This window comes from Lethenteron reissneri, chromosome 38 (genome assembly GCF_015708825.2).
Source record: "Lethenteron reissneri isolate LAM-NWPU_2019-01 chromosome 38, ASM1570882v1, whole genome shotgun sequence".
NCBI lineage: Eukaryota > Metazoa > Chordata > Hyperoartia > Petromyzontiformes > Petromyzontidae > Lethenteron > Lethenteron reissneri.
The window spans coordinates 10,970,044-10,997,667 of record NC_083816.1 but is presented as its reverse complement, the minus strand read 5'-3'; the positions used below and the strand labels follow the sequence as shown (position 1 = coordinate 10,997,667).

Here is a 27,624-nt window from a genome sequence, read left to right as displayed (position 1 = left end):
GGCAACAACAACCATGGCAACAGCAACAACAACAACCATGGCAACTATCGATCAGCTGGCTGGGGCATTTAAACGTGGAGGTGGGGAGCGTGGCCCATTGAACCGAAATCAACCGCGGCGCCGGTGCCAGGCCAGGTGCACCTTGAGGCTATCGATCCGAGAGGAGACGGAGCCGGCTCGGGTTCCTGTAAACGATTTTGGGAATTCCATCCAGAAGTGTTTTTTTTTGTTGTTCGATTGTTATCATCACAATCAAAGAAGCTAATAGCTCAGTGGGCTTTACCTGGTAAGATTTAAAAAATCTAGTTGCATTTTATTTGTGTGTTTTTTAAGTTATTTATTTACTACTTTACTTTGCACTCCGATCGTGTTTTTGTAACGTTCTGACCCGCCCCTAGTGGACAACTGTGCAAAAAGAGCTTTATCGTTCATCGGATTCCTCCACTATAAATAAAGATCGTGAATAATGATTTTTTTTACGACGATGCGGGAGCGCCCCCCCCATGAGGGGGAGGGGGAGCTGCGGCTCAGCGCGTCGCTCTGCCGTGCGGGCATCAGTACCCCCCAGTGGGGGGCGATGAGGTCCATGATGAACGATGGAGAGGGCTAGGGAATGATGAACGATAGGGGGGCTAGGGAATGATGAACGATGGGGGGGCTAGGGAATGATGAACGATGGGGGGGCTAGGGAATGATGAACGATGGGGGGTGGGGACTAAGGAATGAACGATGGGGGGGGGGGGGGCTAAGGAATGATGAACGATGGGGGGGGGGGGCTAAGGAATGATGAACGATGTGGGGGGGGGGACGACTAAGGAATGAACGATGGGGGGGACGACGACTAAGGAATGATGAACGATGGGGGGGGGGGCTAAGGAATGAACGATGGGGGGGGGGCTAAGGAATGATGAACGATGGGGGGGGGGGGGACTAAGGAATGATGAACGATGGGGGGGGGGAACTAAGGAATGAACGATGGGGGGGGGACTAAGGAATGATGAACGATGGGGGGGGGGGGGTAAGGGGGGGCCTTTGTGCTGAGTTTGCGGGAGAGTGGCGCTAAGCAGAGGCTGCTGCTGCTCCCCCGCTCATCCACAACCAGCGACGGAAGTGATTCGGGAATTCTATCCAAACTTGCATTCCGATGTTTTTTTTTATATAATTACTGCAAACATATACTCGCTGAAACCCAAAACGTCTCCAGATAATGGCCAGAAGTGACATTTTGGAGTGAGGCTCAATCCATGTGTGAATGGGTCTGGTCTCCCACAATCTATTAGGTGCCTCGTTCATTTTGAAACGTGGTGCTGACATTGTTTTGTCCATACCTTGGGAACTGCTGCAAGTGTTTCGGGAATGTATTTGCAATGCTCACAACACATGCAATATAAGTGATGCAAAAAAATGCAAACGCCGCTTGGGGGTGGATCACTTTCTTTAATGAAACAATTTTTAAGTATATTTTTGCTGTGAATCTTGACATAGACGAGGTTTATAATGTTTAACTTTTGTCCACTGTTCAAAAGTCTGGAACTACGGGATATTATAGGAAATAACATGTTTTCCTATTGCAATTTGCACATTGTGAAAAAATAAGGCACGGTTTTTGCCTTGGTAAAAAATGCATTAGCGAATACAAATGACTAGACATGGCTTTTAAAACTGAATGTACATCTGCACAAATGCATTCACACTCACGGAATGAGTGTATAATTTAAACATTACTATTTATGATTTTCTAATGTATGTAATGTACATGTTATATGCTGCCAATTCTCATTGTGCCAAAATGCATATACAGTAACACACCATTCCACTTAATTAAAACAAATCATTGTAAACAGCATTAATTGCGTTTTCTGATTGGATAAAACAAGCGCACGTGTAAATTAACTAGTTTGAGATTTCACAAACAATACATATGGACATAAATCTAAATCACACAACGCGACACATTATCCGTGCACTACAATGGCAAGGGCTGGGACGTGGTGATGAATCAGTAATTTGCTCCATTGTAGTGTCCACGTAGGGGTTTTGAAATGTTTCACCTGGCAGCACTGGTCACATTCCCATAATAATAATAATTCAGGCCTCCCATACCGAAAAATCATAAATAACAGAGCAGCTCTCTAATCTGCCACGGGAGTGCTTCATCAGTTCCTCAAAATATGCCTCCTGCCCATTCATGTATAATGATTTTATTTTATTTACATGCCTAACTTGGCAAGTCGAGGTAATATGAATGCTACAATACCTAAGTTTTATTTAACTGGTTATTAGGAATTGCAATGCGTGCACATACATGAAGTAGATTGTAAGGCACCACGGAAAGCTATTTTCAGCCAATATAAGGAAAGTCATTGTACTTCATTGAAGACCGAGCACATACATTTCTAGTTTCTGCGCATTATGAAATAATTCTGCATATGTACACAGGAATGCTACAGCAGTGCATGGACAAATGGCTATACATTTTTATTTTAAAATATACACGTGATCATTCATTGTAGTTGAAATATGATTAAGATTACTTGGGCTCTGAGCGTTTGCTATTTAATAAGGTAAAGTTACTAGGTTTATATTTACACGGCAAAGCAAATTCGGGGAATATAAATAAATGCTTGTACTAAAAAATAAGAAAGCTCAATACAAAATAAATTTCTCTACGTAAAGTGTCACTACATTAATCAGAGGGGTGCATTGCTTCGTCCCTCTTAGCAAGCAGTGCATGCTATATATTCTACCATGTACTTGCTTTAATACACTTGCCCTCAGAAACTCGATGATTGTAGAATTGCAAAAAACCCTCCCAGGTTAATGTGCACAATGTAAATACTCGCCTTGATAGTGCAGCGGCTTGTCATCCCTGATTGTATTTTAGGAATTTAATGATTAACCTTCCACCCACGCGTCATTATTTGGGATCCTGATTCAATCATGAAATAAATTAGTCTAATTTCAATAGCTTCATATCGTTTGTCTTCAATCTAGTTCGCCCACAAACATAAATCTAACATTTACATATAATCTGTGTGATTCATAAATTAACAATTCTTACCCGCATGATAGGATTTAAGTATCGCGAGCGTTATTTATTTGTAATTCACTAAGTGCTTTATCCAGGGCTTATATTCAACCAGGTCTGCCCAGGTGGGTGACCCGAAAAATATTTTTGCATCCGACTCACCACATCCAGTATACCGATCTCTTTGGCTGTGGCTACTCATCACATGCCACATCCTGGTCTGACCCTGAACATTTTCAGTTCGAAATTAAGCCACAGTTTCGTCTACTGTATATGCAGTATCTTGTAACCAACAATGTGGTAAGCACACTTGATTAAAAAAAAACCTTTTCAACTATGATTTTTTTTTACCAGTGGCATGCATAAGCCACAGAAATATAGGAATTCTATTTTTTTTCCACACTAAAATTCCACAACTGTAGACATACAGAATTATCTAATGATCTACCATGAGGTGCGTTGCGTGATTTATACAGCTCGGCCCATTTACCAGATCACATGTCGAGTAATTGACAAAAGTTGCGGCTCTCACATAATTTTACATATATGCATTTCCATTAAGTATTCCCACCATGCTGAAGCAACTGCAAGCTAATCTGTCTCAAGTTTTTTTCCCCCAATTATTCTTTGGGTCGATGAATTCCAATTCCCCACCCTGACTTTCCCACAGGAGGTTGTTCAACCAATCTCTGACCCTGTTCTTCTGACCAATTGTGTGGTAGTTTTGTCGTTGTATTTTCTACAGACCAAGTATAGGTGCAGCCCTGCAATTATTTGCTTACGCCACTGGTTTTTGTATGCATGTTACAAGGGAAAGCTACTGGTCATTTTGCAATTAATATACACCCAGTTGTACGCAAACATTTACAGATATGGTCTGTTTCTAAAGCATTTAAGCAAGCTGTTGCAAACGTGCAGTATTTCTTTAAAAACACAATATTGCATTAAAACGTATGTGACCTCAAGGGTCATCAACAATTGGCTGAAGGCCTCCCCAGTACTATTTGAGAAGCAAATAGCAGTCATACCCTTTTTTCCACTGACACCTCCAAGCCAAGCCAGGGTGGGCCCTCACAGTATGTTTAATTTTCCACTGTCGATTTGCCGTGCTGAGCCTGAACCAAAACCGTGCTACGCTATCCCCAATGGCAAGGTTATTGGAAGATTGACTTCAGATAACGCAGTGGAAGCTGCGTAGAGGTATAACTATGTGGATCATAACTGGTTCATTGCGAGTAACTTCAGTAGTCACGGCTTAGCCCCTGGTTGAGCTATCATTTGTGGCCAGGTTATTTCTATAAAAAAAATATCTCAGTGGGCTTTACCTGGTAGAGACAAAAATAATGGCATCTTATTTGTATATGTTTAAGTGATTTGTTTACCATTCCCATACTTTGCACTCCTGTCGTGTTTTTGTTTTGTTATAAAGTTATTACCGCCCCGACTGGACATTGCAAAGAGAAAGCTTTATAGCTTATCGGATTCCTCCAGTATGAATACATATTCCAGATTCTGTTTGGGAAATAACCTGGTGCCTCTGAGCTGTGCCAGGCTGGCTTGGCACAGCCCTGGCATGGCTCGTTTGTCCAGTAGAAGAGGTATAAGAGAATATTCAACGCGAGTAATTTTTGTCACAGTCATAACATGCATATGCTAGGGAGAGAGCCTATGTACGCTTTTAAAAACATTGAAATATGGATAAATATATTTTTCTGAGAATAAGCATGCAAATGTCGTCTTCTGAACGGGACAACGTGAACAGGATGACAGGTAGAATGTGTACGCTGTTGAAAACGTTGATGATAGTAAAGTCACGTGACTTTACCGAAAGAACCAAAGAGTAATTCCTGCAGTCACGAAAGCTTCTAATCAACGTTGATGATAGTCTTGAATGAAAAGTTAGACGTGTGTGGAGGTTTTTTGCAGTTGTGCTACGATGCCAAAACTTGGACATGGTATCGAACAATGCGCAGCACGACCCGAACTGATAGGAGTGATCCGTAGGTGATGCATCAGTCCCCACTACTGTGATAAGTGCTGTCAGTCACTCGTCAATTACAGTTAACTGTAGGCATTTTCAGAGGCGACGTTGGGTATATTCAGTACTTGTTCAAAGGTCCACTTGAAATGTCACCATCCGAAGCCTGTTTACATTAAAAGTAGAAAAAAATGCATTAAAACATACATTTACGGTAAACACTCTTTCCCTGTAGCGTTGGATATTCCGCCATAGATAGTGGACTCGCGCATATACTGTACTGCTAGGCCTTCTAACAGACCATGCTTAACTTGATTGCCATGGTGGAGCATGCCATTTTTCCTATGGGGGTGTTATCAAGGAGAGCCTCGTTGTTTTTTGCGTTGCACATTTCTGCAATCGCTTGCTCGCACCACAGCTGATGGCAAGGCCACCACGAGAGTGAACTTGAGACAGCCCCTCTAATGGCTATAATGATTACACTCCACGGGCAGAAAGCGCCTAGGTGCCCACTGCACATTTGCTCATTTGTTTACACCTTCCTCTGTCTTGTGCCAATATATATTCATGGTTCTTTCGGTAAAGTCACGTAGAAGGGAAACAGTAAAATAATAAAAATATAAAACAATAAAATTCTCACGACGTTTCGACTGCAACACAAGCAATCTTCATCACCTGATGATCACCTGATGATTGTTTGTGTTGCAGTCGAAACATCGTGAGAATTTTATTGTTTTATATTTTTTATTTTTTTTATTATTTTATTGTTTCCCTTCTACGTGACTTTACCGAAAGAACCAAGAATATGAATCCCTACAGTCACGAAAGCTTTAGATCAAAATGTTGTGCCAATATGCTCAAGAAGTGCACGTCTTTCCGGCACCAATGTCTTTTGTCATCAAGCCATTCTCTGTTAGGTCTTCCTCTCGTTCTGGTTCCTTCCATTTTTCCGAACAACAACAACAACACACAAAATTTTCAGTGTTGTTGTCCATCCTACATGTGTGTCCAAATAGTGCCAGTTTCCTTCTCATCACTGTCCAATGGGTATATCGGCCTATTATTCAACGTTGGCCACAAGTGTTTTGAAGTGGTAAGAGTACCCACACTTTACCCCACCACACCTGCCATTCGACTGTTGTTTATCCATTGATACTGCTAAGCGCAAGCCCAGCGGTGGTGATCATTACATGATGGAATTTTAGCACTTAGGGTGAAGCAGAATATATTCCAGCCAGATGACTCGGTGACAAGACTGGGAGATTCATTAAGACCATCATCCCTTCTGTGGTCCATAAAATGAGTACCCTGTTGTGGGGAAGTCAACAGTTGTCCCAAGAAGAGACTGGGCCCCCACCAGAGAAATGTGGAATTTCCACCACTAGCTCAGGACGGCACCACTTCCAATGCTCATTTGAGTAAGAAATCATGGCCTCTGCTCAGACAAATAAACATTAATAAATTGTATTGCGCTTACATTTTTATTTTCAAATACCAAAGTCAATCGAATAGTAGCTATCACTTAATGTGAAGCTTATGATGCCATAATCAATGTCGTTCTCGTGTCCAGGAATGTGTGCTTTTAAGTTGACGTAGACCATGCCGATATTGAATCAATGTCTCACCTGGCTCCAGTAGTCGGGCACTGTGTACGGTTGGCTGGGAGTGTGCGCGTTAGCTGTACTTCCAACCGCGGGAGCCTTGGGTCTGCAAACACGCACGCGGATCGAGCGTACTCGTGAGCAAGGTTGTTGCCGTCTCAAAAGGAATGGCGAAACGCTCGGACTGTGAGTCTACACGTCTGAGTGTGTGTGTACGGGGTTGGACCGCATGCCTGGGAGGGCGGCTGGGAGGGTCGTCCCAAGATGGTCCCGTGGTCGAGGGGTGGCTGTCCCAGTCCGCGGGCGCTGCTGGTGCATTCTGGCCACGCACACTCAGTGTCAACTTACAAACGTAACACTCATGTGATCTCACTCCGACACTTGAGGCACACTCGTGAACAGCAGAGAGACTCTCGCTTTTTTGGCAGCAGAGACCATTAACAATAGTTGGAAAGCAGTTGAAAAAAAAGTGGAGACTCACCCAAGGTTTTTGCGGTGCGTGGGTAGACCCCGCAGGTGGTTCTGGGTTAAGCTGCTGAGCATTGTTTTGAGATCTGTAGCATAAACATTTACCAGGGTCATTTCATGTCATCACACAGACACAGCTAGCTGTGTGGCCAGTGTACTTGTGCCAAGACAGCAGGTTGCTAAGAATAAGCAGGCTCGAATCGTTACTACAAATACTAATTATTACACGGTGGAGCCTCTATCTCCTTGTAAGTGGCCAGTGATGGAGACCAATGGCAGCCAAGGGAGGGAGCACGTGCGTTCACAATCCTGATTTGGAGAAGTCGACTTGGACCATCATCCCTCCCTCCGCGGGCCGATAAAGTGACCACCATTTTGTGGGTCATCAACAGTGGTAAATCCTGTAAAAACAGACTGGGCGCCAACATGGGAAAGTGGAATTTCCAGCACCCCAGTTGGTCATTTTCAGCAGGGGGAAACATTTTTGTTGTCACTGATGATGAGTGTACGATTCATCATCGTCGTCGTTATCTGTCCCTTCCGTCAGCTCATTGACGATAATGGGGCCAAACGAACGTCCACCATGGCCCTCTTTCTTTAGCCATTAATTCTCTTTCATTCAATCTTAACAATTCTCTTCTACTTCTTGTGCCATCCTTGTCCAGCCACCTGCTTTTCTGTCTTCCCCTTCTCTGTTCCTCCATTTGTGTGCGCGCAGTTCACGAGCACGTGAGCACAAACGGGTGGCTGAGTGATGTGTATATTTGCCCTGCGATAGCAACTGCAAGCGGACGAAAGGAGGGCAAACGAGTACCTTTTTTTGTTGCTGTAATTTCTCCTGTAAAGGTAGATGGCTATTCCTCCAACGATAAGCAGCGTCACGGACAGCGGCCACAGCCTGCTGCGCTCTGGAAACAAATGGCAAAAAAATAACATGCGCATCACTCGGCAACCACAAGCCACGTGTTGCCTTGCGGCAGTTTGGTGCAGAGGAGATGAAACCGTGCTCCCAGCTTAGAACAGGCAACAAAGCGCCTTCTTTGAGTGTTCGCTCTTGCGTGTTCGCTCTTGCATGTCATTAAATGAAGTATCCTTTCACATCACTCGCAGAGCAGCACAACCCTCCATGTTAGAGAACTGCCCACGGAAGTGGATATCATAGAGCTACCTCTAAGATCCCGTGAAGTGAGCTCTGGGCCATACAGTAGAGGAGGCAATACTTTCCCACCTGCACTGAATACGAGTAACTTTAATCCCGTAACAATCAAACCAACATTTTAATTCTCAGCGCTTGAAAATAGCGAGATATGGTGCAGAATCAACTTGAACGTGAAGGTTTTTTTGGGAAGTCAAAGGCGACCGGCCTGAGACTGTCAGTTTGTTACAGATGAGAACTCGGTTTAATCGCGGGCAGCTGAAAACCTGGGTTTGAACCAGAGGTCGCAATCGGGTACGTGATACCCGTACCCTACCCGATACCCGGCTACCCGTACCCGACCGGGTACGGGTACCCGTTTGCGACCCTGGTGCGGTCGGGTATGGATACGGATAGGCTGTGAGTCACTGGTGAGTAACCGTTTGTCACTCATTTCGGGTAGGGTACGGGTAGGGAACGGGTACCCGTACCTGGTCGGGTACGGGTACCCATTTGCGACCCTGGTGCGGCCGGGTACGGGTAAGGAATCAAAACCCGTTTGCGACCTCTGGTGTGAACCCAGCCTCTTAGCAGTGCTGGTTCGGTGCTCGGAGCTCAAAAGAATCGTAAAAAACGCGCCGTCAACTTTACACATGTGCCCACTTACTTTGGGGTGGTGACATGTCCTTTGTGGTAGGACATTTGCCGCGTGTTTCATAGAGTCAGGGTTGGAATGCAGCGGCCACCCTGATTATTACTGCGGTGTGTAATAACCGTCATAACGTGCGCCGTCTGATTCACAGCAGACGTTAAAGATCCCCTGACATATATGTTGAACTTTTTTTCGAACCGTACGTAGTCAACTGTGCTAACTGGAGGTGCGGGGGAAGGACAACAAACTAAACAAAGCAGTTCTAAAGAAAAAAATGTCAATCTAGAGAAATTCGTTTTCAAGAGTAGACATCATTCACAAGAGTAGGCCATCGAATGCCTGCGCGTCGGGGTCCAGGTTTGCCGACTTTAAAAAAACGACCCCACAATTTGCTGTAATGAGATTATTCACATCAATCATCAACCTGCCCTCGCCTCCTCTCCCCACTGGGGGTCATCCTAAAAAAAAAAGTCGTGAGGCTCTCCTGGATTAAACGTGCGCGTGAAGTAAAAAAAAACCCAACGTACTCTTGCAGGTGGGGCCGCTGTCGACGGAGCCTCCACATCCTGTGGAGGAGCAGTCTGGCGGAGCCCATCCCTCCGCGCAGTGGCAGTGCTTGCGGTTGTTGTGTTGCTGCGACGTATATGGGCACCAACGAACAAAACGAAGGGTTAGGTCTTGATTATCCGCGGCTTGCGGATTAACCACGCCTGCGAAAGAATAAAGCGAGTACCTCGACTCGCATGCTAGCTTCAATCTCTCATGCCCACTGCGATGGGGGCACTGCTACGGTTTACACGACCGCTGTGAAATTCATAATCGGAATCCGAATATTTATACTGGAGGAATCCAATGAGCTATAAAGCTCTTTCATAGATGTCCAATAGTCAGATGTCCAATTACTCCCTTTGGCACCTAAAATTCGATTTAAACGAATTTTTTTGAAAGGTTTTGCTTATAATAATAACGGTCAGATAGCACCTCACTACTGATGTTTGCTGTGCACAGGAACCAAAGTCATGTCACCAACTGTGGCCAGGAACCAAACTGAACTCCGGTCACCAATTTCAAGCCGAGTTTGTGTTGCCACTAGCCCCATGCCCAATAGGTTAAAATTGGCTAAAATGCCCCACAGTGGCACTTTTGACCCATTGGGAGCTGACTGTATGTATCGAGTAATAACAACATATATTCTTACCCCATGGCCATTACATTCGCTGGTGTAGTCAATAGAATAGTTTAATACTCTTGCGTCTTGACATTGTTGATTGAAGCACACCTGAAACAAAGGTTAAATGGTCAAAAGGTTAAACGCTATTACAGCTTTATCCACGGACAACAGCTCATTTGTAGAATGTTACACATCTCTAGCATGAGTGCGGAAATTACGTTGAATTGTTTGGTTTCTTGTCCCCCCCCATCCCCACCTCCCATTAGCACGATTGGCTACGTACATACGATGGGTGATGTGGCCAAGACAAGTATGTGCAATGGGACTGATCCAAAGGTACAGCTATCTTATGAACTACTCATCCAAAAAAAGACCCCACCAATCACAAGCTTTCTAAATGCATGCGACACAGACTTACCTAACTGTTCTACCAATCCAACATACATTTGAAAGTTTTTGCAAATACCTGGTTTATAAAAAGACCAGAGTAAATGATGCACACTGCTGATATGATCCAAGCTAATGTGACGAAAAGTTAATGAGTTTTGGACCAATCACAATTGCCAGCAAATGATCACAATGTCCATACGGGCACACAATGTAAATTTAATTACTGGCTCCAGTTCTGTTTAATCTACTCCAGATCAGCTTTCCAAAATGATCAAAAATGTATTAGCCAGGCTGTCCATTGATGTAAGCAATAACTGGTGTATATATATAATCATTCTGGGGTTTGTCTATCATAAGCAAATCTCATAAAAAATTTCACCATACGGGCTTTCCACATCCATTTCCTTCATTATTCGAAAAAGCTCTTCCCAATGCTTTGTTTAGCTTGTTGTCCTTCCCGGCATCTCCAATTATCACGGTTAGCTATGTACAGTGTGCGTGCGAAATAAGTTCTACATACATTTGCTGGCCGTGAACTCTAAACGACCTCTGTCATTCCTCAACCGACCCCAGGGCTTCTGCTGCAGACACTGCTCACAACCTGCCTCCCCGCTCGGTGGGCTTCCTGCCGCGTTCGTCCCCCCGCACGCTTCACTCACCATGCCGTCGGCACACTTGGTGCCGGACTGCACGAGAGCCGGGTCGGGAACGTCGCTGCCCAGGTTGTAATCCACCGCCCGGCACTGGCCGTAGAAGGCGAAGTTTGGCAGCGTGTGGCCGATGAGCGGCTGATTGCTCTTGCTCTCACAGATCAGCTTCCCGCACTTGACGTCCCTGGCATGGCACAGGGAGCGGCAATGTCCAGTTTGGGGCCACAAGAGGCAGAGATGTGTAGTGTTTTCAAACAGTGAATGTACGTTGCTATATCGTAATTACTGTTGCAAGAGTAAACTAAAATGGTATAGCCATATCACAAGCTCATCAGGCCTGGCCAAAAACCGCCTTACAGGGGTCCCCTGATGAGAAAAGGCAACGTTGGAAGACCAAATACTTACTAGCTCCATAACATCTGAGAACAGACCGACCTATGCACGATAATCTCTTAATTGCTGCCCAGGAGCCCACGCGATGGAAGGAAGATAACGTCAGTGGCGTGTAGGTGTTGCCCCAACGAAACGGACGAAAAACAACAATAATAATAATAAGAGAGTAGGTGAGATGCACACTTGCGGGAGCAGGACTTGTACTTGCCGCTGGGGACCGTTCCACAGTTGCCAAACTCGTTTCCTTTTGTGTTGACGGTCAAGAAGCATTCGTCAGAAGCAGGATTTGATTCTGAGAAATTCAATCAAAATCACATCACCATTTTGTTTCTATTGCGACTTTCAAAACAAACATCTCACAATGATTTAGGAAAACTGGACTAGGGGGTCAAAGCCAAGACAACTGGCCAGTACACAAAGTAGTATAAAACAACATTCACAGTTTGGCCTGTGGTTGGCTTGGGGTGCGGGAGTGGATCCGAGGGCTGTGGGCTACCCACCGGGGCCCCAGATGGCCTCGCACTGCGACGTGTACGTCTGGCAGACGCCGTTGTAGCAGTAGGCGGCGGCGTTCTGGCAGGGGTGGCCGTTCTGCAGGAACGAGTCATCCGGGCAGGAGGCGGCCGAGCCGGAACAGAACTCGGGCAGGTCGCACACGCCCTGGGCCGCTCGGCAAACCTCGCCCTGGCCCACAAACTGCCAGCGGCGCAGCCAACACAACAAACATGTGCCTTCGTCATATCTCCATTCAGTCACAGCGATCGTCTCATCTGCGGCCTCCACATTACCCTCACATTTTATCTCCAAATGATGCACAACATCTCTGCCATATATCACCCCACCAAATCAACCCTCATCGAACGCCATTCCCCTCCATGTGTTTACCCTTCAAGCAACCGACACCCTCTGTCAAAACCTTAACATATGCTCAAATGGGAGGCCGCTCCCCTTCTTTGTTGTAGTTCCCTCTCTAGAGTTTCTCCTGGCTCTCCACACTCTCGATACCGTTTCCCAATCTAGGTACAGGCTGAAGGCCTTCGTTTCCTCCTGCCTATTATAACCAACTGCCACTTCTCTATGAAGTTTCCATTGCTGCCTTGCTCTACCATACGGTGCAACAGAAATTCTACATACATACTGCCATCTCCTTTCCTTCTCTGCGCAGTGCAGACAATTCCATTATTGCACTGTGTTGCTATGCTCCGGGCATTCACCAACCCGTGCACTGATCAGCATGGCTAAGTATGGTCAAACATCCCCGATGACCTGCACGGCATGATGAGCTCCGACCCCGCAGTTGACCGACTTATATGCAAGAGTAAAAGCCCACTTGACGATTATAGGTATGATTAAACCACGTCTTGTCTAACACGTACGACCGGGAAATCGTGAAGCTGTTCACTGGAACGACCTCTGACCTGGCAGTCCTTGCAGCAGGAGCCGTAGGCACAGCGCGCTCCGGATCGCAGCCGGCAGGTGCGGGCGTCGCAGCACTTGTTGTCGCACTCCTGCAAAACGAAGGTCACCCATATAGCCTTCAACGAACTGTGGGGACAAGTGCTGTTGTAGTGAACTACAGGATGCTTCATAAAAATGTTAACACTTCTGGGAATTTGCAACAACACCACATGAAATGTGCCTCTGGGCTCTGGAGACCACCTGGAGAAGATTCCAGGCACGTGTCGACAATGATGGCAAACCAGTGCAGACTGACTTTTTGAAGCTATTAACATCACATTTGTTATCATGTTACAGTGTATTATACGTTCTTTTTCCATTGAAAACGATAGTCCCATGTAAGTGTTAAGAAATATTTGAAGCACCCTGTAGTATTAAGGTAAGAATGGCACACGAAGAGGTGACGTGGTCAACACCACCCCTGGTCGCCTTTGTCTCTTCAGTGCTGATGTTTATACGCTGCACCAAGTACACATTTATCGCCGAGTCGACCTAGTGGAGGCACAGGACTGGTTCAGCTATTCATTGGTTGTGAGCGGGAATCGAACGCAGTCACCGAGTTGTTAGCACTGACCACTACACCATTATTGCTCCACGACAAAGAACCTCGTATAGCCAGAATTGACTGGTGGAACAAGTGCTATTTGTGAGCACCTACAAAGACGTGTTAAAAATGACAAAGAATAAAATAATGTCAGCGAAGACAGGTAGCACTCGCCTGAAACCAATGAACGACCACATTAACAAATTAATTAATGTCCAGATACACGAATAAATCACCATATAACAACAAATGTACAAACAAATGAGTGACTCGTGGAATGAATGACTGGATCCAGGCGGGCGGCCGCCTCACCTCGGGGGAGCCGCAGTCGCACTCCTCGCCGGCGTCCAGCATCTTGTCCCCGCAGACGGGAGGGCGCAAGGCCTCGTCCGCCTTGGGCACGTTCAGCAAGCAGGTGGCCCCGTTCACCAGCCCCTCCAGGTCGTCCGCGCTGCAGCCACTGAACACCGTCGCCGGTGGCGACCTGGGCGATGGCGCACCGCAAAGACCCCCCCCCCGTGTTGCCTTTAGCAGACTGTTGGGGCAAGTGCTTTTAGCGAGGAGCACCTATGAAGACCGGAACGGCACACGATGGGGCGGTGTGGCAAACAACCACGCCCGACCGCCTTTGTCTCTCCAGTGGCGATGGTTACACACCTCACCAGGTACTCATTCGAGGCTGAATCAACCTAGGAGAGGCCCAGGACCGGTTAAGATAATTGTCACTGATGTTGGCCGTGAGCAGAAATGGAATTCTAGCCCGCCGGGTTCATAGCGCAGCGTGCCAACTACTACACTACCACTCCCCACACATCCAGCTAAAGTCGTGGAAAGATATTATCTCCCTCGCTGGGTACGCAGGAGGTCGGAGATGCGACTGCGCGTGTGTGAAAACTGCGCGCGTTATGAACCCTACAGTGTTTTTGGATGCAATGTGCATTAATGATGCTCAATAAATGATTTTAAAGCTCATCATTATTGTCAGGTGTTAGTTACCCCATGACCGCCCCCATGATGCAGCCGTGCTCGGCGGCGCAGCTGCAGGTGCGATTGTCGTCGTGGCTCATGCCCAAGTTGTGTCCCAGCTCGTGGGACAGCACGGACGCCGTCATCAGCACACTGCTCCCCACCAGCTGTGATTTACACAAGCACACGCAAAACACAAAGTTCCTCCGAATAGCTTTAACAGAATGCTGGGGCAAGTGCTGCTAGCGAGCACCTAATGAAGGCTGGCATGGCACACGAGGAGGTGGGGTGGCCAGCACCACGTCCGATCGCCTTTGTCTCCCCAGTGGCGATGTTGACACACCACACCAGGTACTCATTTGAGGCTGAGTCGATCTAGTGGAGGCCCAGGACCGGTTCAGATAATCGTCACTGGTGTTGGCCGTGAGCAAAAATCGAACTCGGGTCGCCGTGTTCGTAGCGCGGCACGCAAACCGCTGCACTGCAGTACACACGCACAATACAATAATGGATTTCGCTGCACTGTCCTCTGCTGGCCACCACTGAGTCCCACAGCTTACAACATTTGCTATTGGTCCAACGGTTCCAAGCACATGCCAACGTTGGGTCATTGCCTTGCTTCACGCCACTTACCGTGTTGATTCCACCAGATGTTGCTCGTAGGCAGACCGTTCCCACGTACGCCATGCCCAGGATGCTCTGAAACTGCCGTGCGCTGCAGGCACAAAAGAACGATCGGTTTAACCGCTCGCGAAAGACGTTTACGGGTCACCGACTCAGACACACGTAGCAGGCATGCAACGACATCTATCGACCAATCGGTAATTGAGTCTTACGCTCATCTTACACACACCACATTGTGCGTGTGCGAATCGGTTATTTATAATTCGTGCAAAATAAACGCCGGTGTTATGTTTGTACGCCAACACTATACGAATGAGATGGGAAAAAAGCATTGCATCAGAAACAATACCATCGAGGCAATCTGAACGAGACAAAAAAGCATCTCTTCCCGAATCGAATCACAAAGCTAAACAATGGTAACTCATCCAATCGATGGGAGGATTTATCAGTGAACAGCTGTCAACCACAATGTTTTGGCAATGGGTGGGCAGGGGGGGGAGGATGTGTCCCTGTTGTGACCTTGTCACAAAAACTCGGGGGGAGGGGGGCCGACACACATTTTAAACATGTTTTAATAATTTTCTGGTTTTGTCATGCATTGTTCTCGCTCTCACCCCGTCTAAAACGAAGAAAGGCTCTGACGCCCATGGCTCATTGCGACTGGTTTTAAAACACTCCGCTGACATCTTTTGACTTGACAATGGAGGGATTGTTTGGGTGAGATCGCGTAGATATAGATGTGTCGTTAAACCCGCCACCACCCGACAGCCAATTAGTAAGGTGTGTTGCGTGAATAAAACGTGCCAGTTCGTTACTCGTACAGCACACCGGTGTGGCAGGTTTAACGACACTTTATATGTCCGCGATCAAATCCAAAAAAATAATATTGGTCGTGAAATTCTGTGTGTTAAACTTATCTTTTCACTTGACGTATGTACGCTATGTGGAACTTCTTGCGCACCGCACGTAGCCAACCACGCGAATCGGAGGAGCATTTAGAAGATAGGGCCGAGCCGAGCCTTCGACAAGGTGAGGGGCAGCTTTGCCTCCTCCAGGTCTCCCTGATCCTACGGCGGCGGTGGTGCCGCCGCAGCGAGGCTCACGTGATGAGCTGGGCGTTGTCGTGCCGCTTCATCGAGTCCAGGTTGCTCTCCCGCCACTTGAGGAACTTTCCGAGCACGGTCCCCGCCGAGTCACCCTCCGCCATCACCGCCGCCTCCTCTTGGGCCGAGAGGACGTGCACCCCCACGGGCACCACCCGAATGTCCAGCACGCGGTAATACTGCCACGCGCACACGCACGCCGCCACATGGAGTCCCCCCGTGAAGCCTTCACAGTGTTTAGTGTTAATATTGTTGTCCTTCCCCCACACCTCCGATTAGCACGGTTGGCTACGTATGGTGCAAAATAAGTTCAACATGTGTACATACAACAGACTGTCGGGTCAAGTGTTGTTAGCTAGCACCTATTAAGACCAGCACGGCACGCGAGCGGGTGCATGACCATTACCAAGGCCGGCCCCCTTTGTCTCCCCGGTGCTGATACAATGGGGCACCCACTGCACACGATACCAGATACTAATTTTTAAGGCTGATTTTGGCCTACGGGAGCTTCAGAAATTTGTCACCAATGTCGGCTTTAAAATCGGGTTGTCGGGTTCGTAGGGCAGTGTGCTAACCACGACACCGCCGCTCCCCACATACACATACATGCTCATCATCGCACTGCATACACGAGGTCGTAACCAGCGTTCATGTATTCACAGTTTAGGTCTAAATCTATAATTTTCTATTTTAATGAGTAACCAATATACCTAGACACAGATTTCAGTGACGAAATTCACACTGGTCGTCCAGAGACAATACCATCTTTCGCCATCATTTATTTTCTGCCAAATTTCTCAGATGATGCGGAGTTGGCAACCGTACCTCAACGTCTGTTCTTACAGTTTTTAACCACGTGGCTTTTGGGCTTCCCATTGGTTGCCAACTTCTGGCTGCCATTGTAACGCCCAGCTTGGTAAACTGCTCGATCCATCGAAACCTCGTTTTCCTGACGACGTGTTATTCCATCTGGCCCTCGATACAAAGGGGACAGCCTTGCGCTCTCAAGAGTCTATCGAGCTGCAGGGGCGAGTTGGAAAGAAGCGGTGACCAGTCACTCATGACTCACCGAGTCCACCAGGTTGGCCAGCTCGGCCATGTCGTGAACTGCCAACGTCTTGTTGGATTGATATTGTCCAGTGTACTACGGTCACGCATGCACACAACATCAGAACAGGGCATCATCAATATCATAATCGTCGTCAGCAGCCAAGATCTATCCAATGCTGGATGAAGTCTCCCCCTGTTGTCATATTGTTTTGAAGCGGGCCCCAGCCAATGGTCATGTAGGCAATACAAACATAGCTACGATGATCATTTTTATAAATTAGTTAATGGCTGGCAGACAAAACTAATGATGGGAGTGGCAGCTAAAGGGGAGAGAGCATGCCCCAATGGATATCCACCGCGGCGAGGAAGCGATGTCTTCTCGTCGTGGGCAGGAGCTCAATGGGACCGTGCGGGGTGGGCTTGGAGAATCCTTCATCCAACAGTGAAGTGATCATGGCTAATGATAATGAAATAAATCATCAATTTACACGCGTGCGAATCAAAATGTGTTTGTTTCAAGCACCCCGAAGTCATCACCTCCTCAAGGTGGGGCAAGCTACGTGTCTTTGAGGCCGGGTATCCGATGTCCATTACATTTTAAAATGGCTGCTCATTTCGCCATTGATTCATAGAGGTGCCAGTTTCCACTTACCAGGGTGTTGTCCAGGACGAAGAGAAGCTCCACGTAGCGTGTGCTGGGCAGCACGTTCCGCTTCCTCTGCAGGGGAACGACCGCACACCGTTCTGTTGTTAAAACTCACCGATGACCCCCTTCTGCCCGTGGTTTTCGGGTCGGTTACACTCCCCCATTTAAATCTTCATTTTCTCCCCGACATCATGTCCTCACTCGGTTGGGGCAGCGGATCCCGTCTTTCCCCCCACCCCCATATCGGACTGCGATAGCCCGTCATCCGAGCCGAGCGATGTGCTGTATCGGGCTCTTGCCGATGACGACGTTTTGTATATAACTGCACTGCAATTTTAACCAAAACCTACTTGAGTCGTACCCACGATAAAAATGCAAATATCCCACATATAGCCAGACGGACTGTTTGGAGAAAGTGCTGTTAAGCGAGCACCGAGGAAAAAGGCTGGCACGGTAGCTTTCGTCTCCCCAGTACGCCAGGTGGCTCATTTAAGGTTAAGCCGACCTAGGAGGGGGCCCAGGACCAGTTCAGATATACACCACTGATGTTAGCCGTGGTAGGCAATCAAAGTACGGCCACCGGGTGTGTAGCACAGTGCTCTAAAACCACGATACTACCGCTCTCCACAATACACACACTCATGCAATTCCTAGTTGTCCGTGACTTCACGTGGACCAAGTGAAGTCACGGGCGGAGCGGAGTGGATCTGGCAGCGTGACCGACCCGGAAGTGGAACTGCTGCTGCTGGCCCCCGAGTGGCTCCAGCGCTGGGTCGTGGTGCAGCGTGGGCTCCTCCGAATGGACGACGCCGCAAGCGGAGGAGGAGGAGTTCGAGGCGGGGAAGGCGTCGCTCAGACGGAAGACGCGGTGGAGGCTCCCCACCCTCTCCCCCGCCACGCCTGCCCCCCCCCACGGCTCCACCCCGTAACTCACGTCCCCCATGCTGAAGTGGCCCCTGCACGCAGAGGGACCGGTTGGCCATAGGTGACCAGAAGCGCAATTAGGCACACAGTGGCAGCCACTAGAGGCTGCTATACTCAGGATTTTTATTTAGACTGGAGGAATCCGATGAGCTATGAAGCACTCTTTGACAGATGTCAAGTATGGGCGGGTCACATGCCTCGTATAACAGGAACCTTCATTACTCTAAAGTTGTTGAGCGGTGTTCGCTCTTAAAAAAAAAATTCTCTACACACAACTGACCGGCACCTGGATTGCTGGTCGCAACAGTGGCGCATTCACGCGACCAAACGCCGTGCCGTGCAGTGGCTCACCCACCTGAGCCCACGGCAGGTGCTCAGAGCCACGGCGGAGCCCCTGTGCCCCTCGACGTGGCCCTGGTAGAAGCAGTGCTCCTGCAACAGCCAGAGGACAGTGGCATCGGCAAGAAAAAAGGCCGAAGCAGATTGACAGGAGGGGTTTGGGCGGACGGGGTGGGGGGAGCACAAATTCATAGATTCGTAAAGTAATGTGGGGAGCGTGGGTGGCTCTTCCCTTCGCAGTGGACAAAGTGTAACCGGTAATGATGGTGATTATAGTTACATCTCACAATACCTGCTCAATACCTCTGCCCAGTTTTGAGTCTGTCTAAAGGATAAACACTACTGAGGTCGCCAAAAAAAGTGGTACGCAATTTTATCGACCCTGGAGGGATGATGGGCTCGGTCAACCCCCAACCGAGAATTGAGCCACCTGGCCGGTTAACGAGGCATAACGTTACGCCTCATTGTCGTGTAGTTTGATTATTCAATGATGTCAGATGTGGCTCTATATAATTGTTACCAAAGTTACCTCTAATTACAGTATGATTGTAGTAAGTAGCAATTGTTACTGTAATAAAGACATTTATACTGAATCGGACAAAATAAAGCAACTCAATGAAGACCATAAGCGTAGTGGCAGAAACATCCAAAGCCATCTTGTCGGTTCCCTTGTTAAATAATGTTCGACTACTTATTAAAATTAATTGCAAAACACTTACGCTCCTGTTTCCGTGGACATTGTTGGAGTTGACGAGGCGTGAAAATTCGGCATCTCCCGAAAACAATAAACTGCACAAGCACACACAAAACGCACATCATTAATCGAGATGTAAATGAACTGTTATGCTCATGACAAATCAATTAAAAAGTCCAGGAGACGGCTGTATAGAAGTGGATTATTCAGTCCGTCTGTGGCAAAATGCATGGTTATCCCCTCTTTTGCATGAGTTTTCTCCCACTAAATGAAACGGACAAAACATCCCAATGCAAAACACCCTGCTGAAAAATCTTAAAAACCAAGAGACTTTCCTCATAAAATAAAGGGGATTAATTATGAAATACTTTGCATGTGATTGGTACATGTACACACCAAAGGTTCATGGAAACAATACAGACAGTATACATTCTACACACACCGCAATGACAAAAAAACTTGGCTCAATTAAATAGTAATGTTTAATTGTGGCAATTCATGGAGTCTTAAACAAACAATAGTATACAACCTATTATCAATCCACTCATGGATGAGGTCCCTCTCCCTTTGCCTTTCGGTTATGGGGTTTGTTTGACCATACCTCGCCACACTGGTCATATGGGGGTGGCTTAATGGGGTACCTAGGCCTGGCACAGATATGGCCACAGCGAAGTGATGAATCAAACTCATGATAGCTGGGCTATTAGCACAATACGCGAACCACTGTGCTTCTCCGCACCATCCCTCAAATCTCAGATTGAGTGAATTGGCACAAGCATCATAATGGGCAATGCATCTTTCTAAAATATGGTAAATACAAACTAGGGCTTTAGAGAGCAATGCAGTCTCATCTTTCTCATATGAACTCTGATATGGCCAGGCAGCTATGTACAATATCTCATCTGTTGCTGCTAGAGTTGAGGATGAGCAAATGTGCCAATATCCACTTGTGTGCAAGGCTTATCGTTGGTTTTGCTGACACTTGTGCAAAGACAAAGTGATGCAAAACAATGCTCTATCAGGAGTGTTTTTGCATTAGCTGGTGGAAAAACACCAACATTTCAATCAGCATGTGCCACTACACACTAAGTGCTGCGGGGGAGAGTGCTGTGGCTCGCTAACGACTACGGTCACGTGCAGAGTTCTCACACACACATGCAAAAACAAAGCGTGTAAAACTCTGTTGGGGCAAGTGCTGTTAGCGAACACCTGTCAAGGCCAAAACGGCACATGGGGGTGGGTGGCCAGCACCACGCCCGGCCGCCTTTGTCTCCCCAGTATTGAGGTTTACACACCACACCAGGTACTCATTTGAGGCTGAGTCGATCTAGGGGAGGCCCATGACTGGTGTTTTTGGCCCGCTCATGGCCACCAACACCAGTGACGATTATAATCGTCACTGGTGTTGGTGGCCGTGAGCGGGATTCGAACTCACCCCCTCGTTTTGCCGTGCCGGCCTTCATAGGTGCTCGCTTAACAGCACTCGCCCCAACAGTCTTAAGCTAATATGGAGGATCTTTGTCTTTACGTATGTGTAGTGACATAGAATCGGACACTTAGCAGCATAGCGCTGGCTGCTGGCAGGGAAGGGGATCTGCAGCTACAGCAGCCCTGGCTGACAGCAGGCCACGTGATAGACCAGAGAGAGGGATGTAGGGGAAAGGTCACGGAAGGGGCACAGTGAGAACCCGCTAGAAGGTTCCAGAAATAAGAGAGACAGTATAAGAGGGGCCCCGGGAGGGGAGCTCGTGGCTGTCGTTTGGAGTGGGATCCCCGTCGCACTGCTGCTGGAGTCTTCACCGCCATCACCTTCTTCACCGTCTTGGCGTAGCCAGTCAGGCAGTCTACCGGCTGTCCTGACTGGGAGCCGTAGTTACCAAGTGTGAACTGTTAAGGCCGTTTAATAAACAGAGTGCCTCCTACTCTTCGTGTCTCTGAGTCAGTCACTACATATGTAAGATGTCCATGACGTTTTTGTAGGTCACTGTTACAGAGTAATGTGCCCTTGTTATTCCTTACCCCATTGATAAATAGTTACATCCCTGCTTGACACAATACTCTGCATGCCAAGCGTGCATCGGCAGTGCTGAGCAAGTTAAACAGCCAGATCATTCAGCATTTTCCACATTAACCAAACAGTTTGGTCAATAAAAACGACATCAAACCTGTTGCGTCGAAGAGACAAGATGTACTGAGTCCCCTCCACCTCAATTATGTATCGAACCCTTTCTGGGTGCCGTCCCTAAGGAGGGAAGAAGAAATAGAATAATTGTAAACGACGTCATCCTCACGGCATATTTTGCTCTGCAGCAGCCTGCCACAAAGATCATATACAGTGCCCACAGTTCCAGCAATCAATCCATAAACGACAACTTCATATTTGTGGATAATTTCAGAATGTACCTGTAATAGTGGCACATCAAAACGATATCAGATAATCATTAATAACAAGGATCAATATTACTTAAATAAAATGCAAAAAGGCATGCATATCTCAAGGCATGGGTGTGTTTCTCACAGCTGTGCCCACTTTGAAGATACAACCCAAAAAAGAAATAGCCGCTATCTTGCAGGCATGTACGCAGGATGTTTGTCCTGGGCTGTCCAACATGAATTTTAGATTTGAAGCTTTCGTGACTGCAATGATTCATATTCTTAGGTTTTTTCAGTAAAGTCACGTAGGTAAAAAATTAAAATTAATAAAAGTAAAATAAAAATAAAATAAAATCACGACGTTTCGATAGCTGTATCAAGTGATACAGCTATCGTGCCGGAAGCTTGTGTTGCCTCCGAAACGTCGTGATTTTTATTTTATTTTACTTTTATTAATTTTTATTTTTTACTTACGTGACTTTACCGAAAAAACCTAAAAATACAACATAAATTTATTTTAGGTGATTGCCAGGTACACTCTATAGAAACATTACAGTCGTGATATTAAAAAGGACTGCACTCATGCTACAGTGATGTCATTGGAATGCTCTGGAAATTGACTTAACTTTAATAATATTTGGTCTCGGTATAAAGTTTGGACAAGCCTGACCACACAGCCTGCTGAATCGATGCACAGTCTGTCTAAAAGATAAGAGGACTTGTGGTTTGTGAAATGAATCATCCTTTAAGAGCCTCCAGCCCACTCTCATGGCCTACATGAATGGCTAGGAAAAAGTAAAGTGTGTGTGCCCACACTTTATCTCACAACATCTTATCAAAGATGTCTGTGGTTTTTAATAGCCTCGACTGGGAAGTAACGCAAGTCCCCTCTGCGAGCCTCTTTCTCAACTCCAGTCTCAGAGCCCCAACCCACCCCCCCAACACTTTACCTTTGTGCGAATACGGTACTGTACTAATCATTTAAATTATTCATTTGCAAATAAAGCCACTGCATACTGCACGCACCTGATATTTGTAACGCCGTATGGGGGGGGGGGGGGGGATCACGATAACTGGAGTTGAGAAACACTGATAAAGAATCACAATGCAGTACTTTGGGGAACTGCTGATGGGTTTTTGCATAATGCACAAAGGCCGAGGACTTCTTATCCATGTTTTTGTGTGAAGTATGAAACATGGTCTTTTTGGACCTGCACTAATTTTTCTTCTCACGCTATTTTTCAATTCCTGATTTGATGACTCGATTAGAATGCAAGCAACAGCGCGCGTTCTCTTGGAAACTCCCATTAGAGTAAGGAAACGGACCACGCTGGGTTTTTTTCCACAACTGGAGCCACAGTGGATTCTTACCTTACCACATTTATCACTTTTATCACTTTTCTCGGAGGAAATGAAATCTGTCTACACACGGTAGACACACGCAAATAAGCACTCTGCCTTTATTTGAATCGCAGTTCTCTACGTCACGTGAGCCGTACGTACTAACAATCATTCGACTGTGCAGTGTGTAGCGACAAAATGTGCAACTGTATATCTGGATTAGAACGGTAAATGTGGAACGTCATGGGCACTGGACTTTTAGAAGCCCTAAACCAAGGGTGTGGAACCTTTTCCTTACCGAGGGCCGAATTTTACTTTCAGATACCGCTGGCAGGCCACACTTTAACAAACACCACAATCACTTGTTTCCAGAAATTACTGAGTGCACTACAATTAGAATACAGTGTGTTGTCAGCTTAAACAATGTCCCCCTCTCGTGCCCGATTAGTGCAGCAAAGCTGCTTGCAGTGATGGTTAAATATTGATCGCGGGCCATTGAAAGGTGGTTGGCCGCATGCGGCTTTGAGCCGTAGCTTTCCCACCCCTGTGCTAGGCCCTAGCGATTGCAGGAGAAGGTCAAACTCACCCGCGCGGTGGCATCCGTGACCTCCCGCTTGTCCCGTCCAATGAGCCGGTATGGAACCGTGACGTCCCATCTCTGTGGTTCCCCAGTCACCAAGCCCTGGGAGTTCATCCGCTCACCAACTTCAGCACCTGCTCACATCAAAGTCAATGCTTACAGATGTTTCTACCAGCACAGTCGAACTCAGTTACGGACTCCAAAAGCGAACTTTCCCAACTTCGAGGTTTAGGATCGTTATGCGATGTTTCAAAGGCCAATATAATATGTGGATAGTTCTATAATTTACATCATGAGGGCTTCTTTGCCAGTACCAAAATATAATAATAGTTTTTTCTCCTTTTTTTCTGGCAACAAAACTGAAACCTTTTAACAAGGAATCATGTTTACATTGACTACAATACCTGCGGTCAGAATGCAAACAAAAAACACACTCTGATAATGTATGCATTGTCCTTGAAATTGATTGGTCCACACTAGAGACAGCTTTTCTTAGAGCCTAGTCTCAAACGGTTATATTTTGGTACTGGTAAAGGAGGCCTCATTACTCTGATAGTGCGTTGTCTTTAAGTTGTGCGCCTTTTGGCGTCATCTGCATTCTGACCGCAGGTATTGTAGTTAAAAGGTTTCAGTTTTGTTGCCAGAAAAAAGTGGGGGGGAACCTATTATTATAGTTATATAATGTATCGAGGAAGCCATACTCCATCTCGCTCCTGCGCACGAGCTAATCTCACCATCCCCTCTAGGCATTACCTCCTTTGGCTGCCATTCAGTCACCAGGCTTGTCTATTGGCCATCAACATTTTCAGAAATGTGTCCAAACCCAATTAGTTGTCTTCACATTCAATATGACGTACGTATGTTGAACTTCTTTCGCACTGTACGAAGCCAACCGTACTAATCGAAGGTGCAGGAAATTATGACATCCATAATTTGCAATTTATCTCTGATCCATGTGTTCTTCTTGCCGTCTCTCAGTGTAATTCCCAGCATGCATCTCTTTGTTTGACTACTTTTCATCTTTTGTTCCATTGTATTTACCAATAACTATGTTTCTAATCTATATCCCAGTGCGGGTAATATTCACCAATTTCAAAACGTTCATCCTCGTGCACAATGGTGTGATACTCCTTTTAATCATCACACTTGACAGAGAACTCTGCTCAGTTTCGTAAACATCTTTTACGCCACTTTTATTTCGCCCGTACTTCTCTTGAGCCTCACTTTTCTGCCTTCCCCGTGAAGTCTTTCCATCTTACTCCTCTAGTTCCTTGCCATTACTTTATGTATATAACGACTCTGACACCAGAAAACAAGTACAGTACTACATTTGACAAATCTTGGTAACGTTTGATGTAGCTTGATGCACTGGGATATATCTACCATCACGCAGCGCTGTCAGATGCGCTTCTGCGGCCGTCTGGAACGCTCTTCCTTCAGATATTGGGAAGCCAGTGGAGCTTTAAAATCTAGTTTGAAAACTCATTTCGTTAAGAACTGCATTTTTTAGTCTCGTTTGTTGTTCATCCCCCGCACCCACGATTAGCACGGGTGGCTAGGTACGGTGCGAAAGAAGTCGACCATGCGCACATACCACGTGTCACACATTAAATACCAACGAGAAACGTTGGGCACTTTGAAATAAAAATGGGTACGAAAGTTTGGAAAGTGCACAAAGAAACGAGAGGGTTGGACGGATTGCACGCTAGAAATGTCACACCGAGTTTAGTTAAAACTGCGGGCAACTAAAACGAGACGCGGCGTGGAGAGGACAAATCGAGTGTAGAGGCACTTCAGATCTGCTGCTCAGACGGGACACGTCGCTTGTAGCAGGGATGATGATGTGACGATGGACGTCTGTGTGGAAATCAAAGAGCTTCATGGCTCATCGGATTCCTCCAGGTCTAAAGGTAAAGATTGATTCCGGACATGAGCCGTTTCGTTGCGCCGTCATTTGTGATGATGGCGAGGTCGCTTCTGAATAAGAGCGCCGTAGCTCAGTGGCACTACGCCTTACCCGGTCATATTTAAAACAAAATGTTAGTTCTGTGTAGTCATACCCACGTCAGCGGCCACAGCAGGGAAATACACCGCGGAGGAAGCCTTTGCCTAGCGGTAGGTACGAGTTTTATCCAGCAGCGAATATGTGATTCATCTAGCAGCGGATATAAGATTGCCACCACGAGTTGGTCAATGGCACGAAACAGCTAAAGGCAAAGATCCCCCGTGCAGCCTACAACAGACTGCTGGGGCAAGTGCTGCTAGCTAGCAGCAGCGCCTATGAAGGCCGGCACTGTGGCACACGAGGGGGTGGGTGGCCAGCACCACGCCCGACCGCCTTTGTCTCCCCAGTGGCGATGTTTTTACGCACCGGGTACTCATTTGAGGCCGAGTCGACCTAGGGGAGGAGGCCCAGGGACCGGTTCAGAGAATCGTCACCGGCGTTGGCAGCCGTGAGCCGAAGTCAAACCCGCAACGCGACCGCTCCCCACCGAGACAATGGCACAACACCGTACAATAACAACATCAACAACAACATCATCAACAACACCACCATCACCAACAGCTCTCGACGCAACGCCGAGAGGAACGCCGCGGGGCGTGCGGTCACCTCCGAGCTCATTGGCATCCCCACTCGCCAACGATTCCACGCTCACTGCGCTCACGACGCCACCACCACCACTACCGCTACCTGCCACGGGCTGGCAGCAGCAGCAGGCGAGACACAGCAGCAGCAGCAGCAGCAGGAAGGAGACGAACAGCGGCGTCGTGTGAGCGACTGCCGATCGCGAAACGCCGCGCGGCTCCCGCCTCGGCATGGCGAGGTGGGTCCAGCAGCAGCAGCAGCAGCCGCCGCCGGGGTCTGGAGTTCAACCGGGGTCAGTGTCGGGTGGGAGGGGCCCTCCCTCCCGGAACCACTCTGATGCCTCTCTCTCTTCCTCCCTCCCTCTCTCTTCCTCCCTCTCCCTCTCTCTCCAGATGGAAAGCTTCCTCCCTCCTCCACTCCCTCCCTCCCCCACTCCCCACCTCCACCACCACTGGTTTGTTGAACGCTTCCAGGGTTTGTAGTGAGCCACGCAAGGCACCAGAGGGAGCGATTCTGGCTCTGGCCGTGTGCTGGCAGCGATGGGGTTGGCTGTGGAGTCTGGAGTAGTGATCATCATCGTCACGATCTGTGGAGGGCAGAGAGCCCCCCGCGCGGGTGTCCACTCCACACCTCGTCACCCATAACCGCACTCCTCTCCCCCTGGTCTTGACATGCCTCAAGTAGCGCAACATCTCTCTGGCACCAAGCCCCCTCTGTCATCGCCGGCAAGCCCCCTCATCAGTTGGCCCGACCTGAAACTACAGACCAATTCACATCTGATTGGTGACCCCGTGCCCCTAAACAATCTCAACGTTCATCCTATAACATCCCATCGTCACAAGGGAGAAACACAATCAAATAGACACAAAAAATGTGCCCGTATTGAAACGACTGTACGCCGTATGGACCTGAAAACTCAGTTTCCCGTT

The 27,624-nt window shown here is 47.4% G+C and overlaps 1 protein-coding gene and 1 long non-coding RNA gene across 2 annotated transcripts; one reads left to right on the top strand and one right to left on the bottom strand.

Moving 5' to 3' along the window:
- The first annotated feature begins 68 nt into the window (after window positions 1-68).
- Window positions 69-14,440, top strand: LOC133351585 (uncharacterized). The gene is made up of 4 exons (XR_009756198.1): window positions 69-286; window positions 10,300-10,369; window positions 10,997-11,145; window positions 13,764-14,440. It is a non-coding gene; the product is annotated as an uncharacterized LOC133351585 (long non-coding RNA).
- Window positions 1,403-27,029, bottom strand: LOC133351582 (disintegrin and metalloproteinase domain-containing protein 9-like). Its single transcript, XM_061566897.1, has 23 exons — window positions 26,801-27,029; window positions 24,115-24,242; window positions 21,980-22,056; window positions 19,840-19,909; window positions 19,137-19,213; window positions 18,582-18,813; window positions 17,864-17,929; window positions 17,231-17,305; window positions 16,162-16,340; window positions 15,068-15,149; window positions 14,465-14,601; window positions 13,781-13,952; window positions 12,885-12,974; window positions 11,967-12,162; window positions 11,650-11,758; window positions 11,083-11,257; window positions 10,061-10,141; window positions 9,390-9,495; window positions 7,890-7,983; window positions 7,089-7,161; window positions 6,841-6,926; window positions 6,632-6,713; window positions 1,403-5,172 (listed from the first exon to the last, which is right to left on the bottom strand). The coding sequence occupies exons 1-23, from the start codon at window positions 26,925-26,927 to the stop codon at window positions 5,128-5,130; spliced, it is 2,559 nt and encodes an 852-aa protein (XP_061422881.1). The 5' UTR covers window positions 26,928-27,029; the 3' UTR covers window positions 1,403-5,127.
- Window positions 27,030-27,624: the final 595 nt, after the last annotated feature.

What these genes read in the sequence shown, in the direction of transcription:
- LOC133351582 (XM_061566897.1), bottom strand. Translation starts at nt 26,927, where the DNA reads ATGCCGAGGCGGGAGCCGCGCGGCGTTTCGCGATCGGCAGTCGCTCAC. An exon ending in GACAACGCCCAGCTCATCAC is followed by an intron (nt 15,150 to 16,161) that starts GTGAGCCTCGCT and finishes TTGTGCCTGCAG; the next exon opens with CGCACGGCAGTTTCAGAGCA. An exon ending in ATCATGGGGGCGGTCATGGG is followed by an intron (nt 13,953 to 14,464) that starts GTAACTAACACC and finishes GCCATCGCCCAG; the next exon opens with GTCGCCACCGGCGACGGTGT.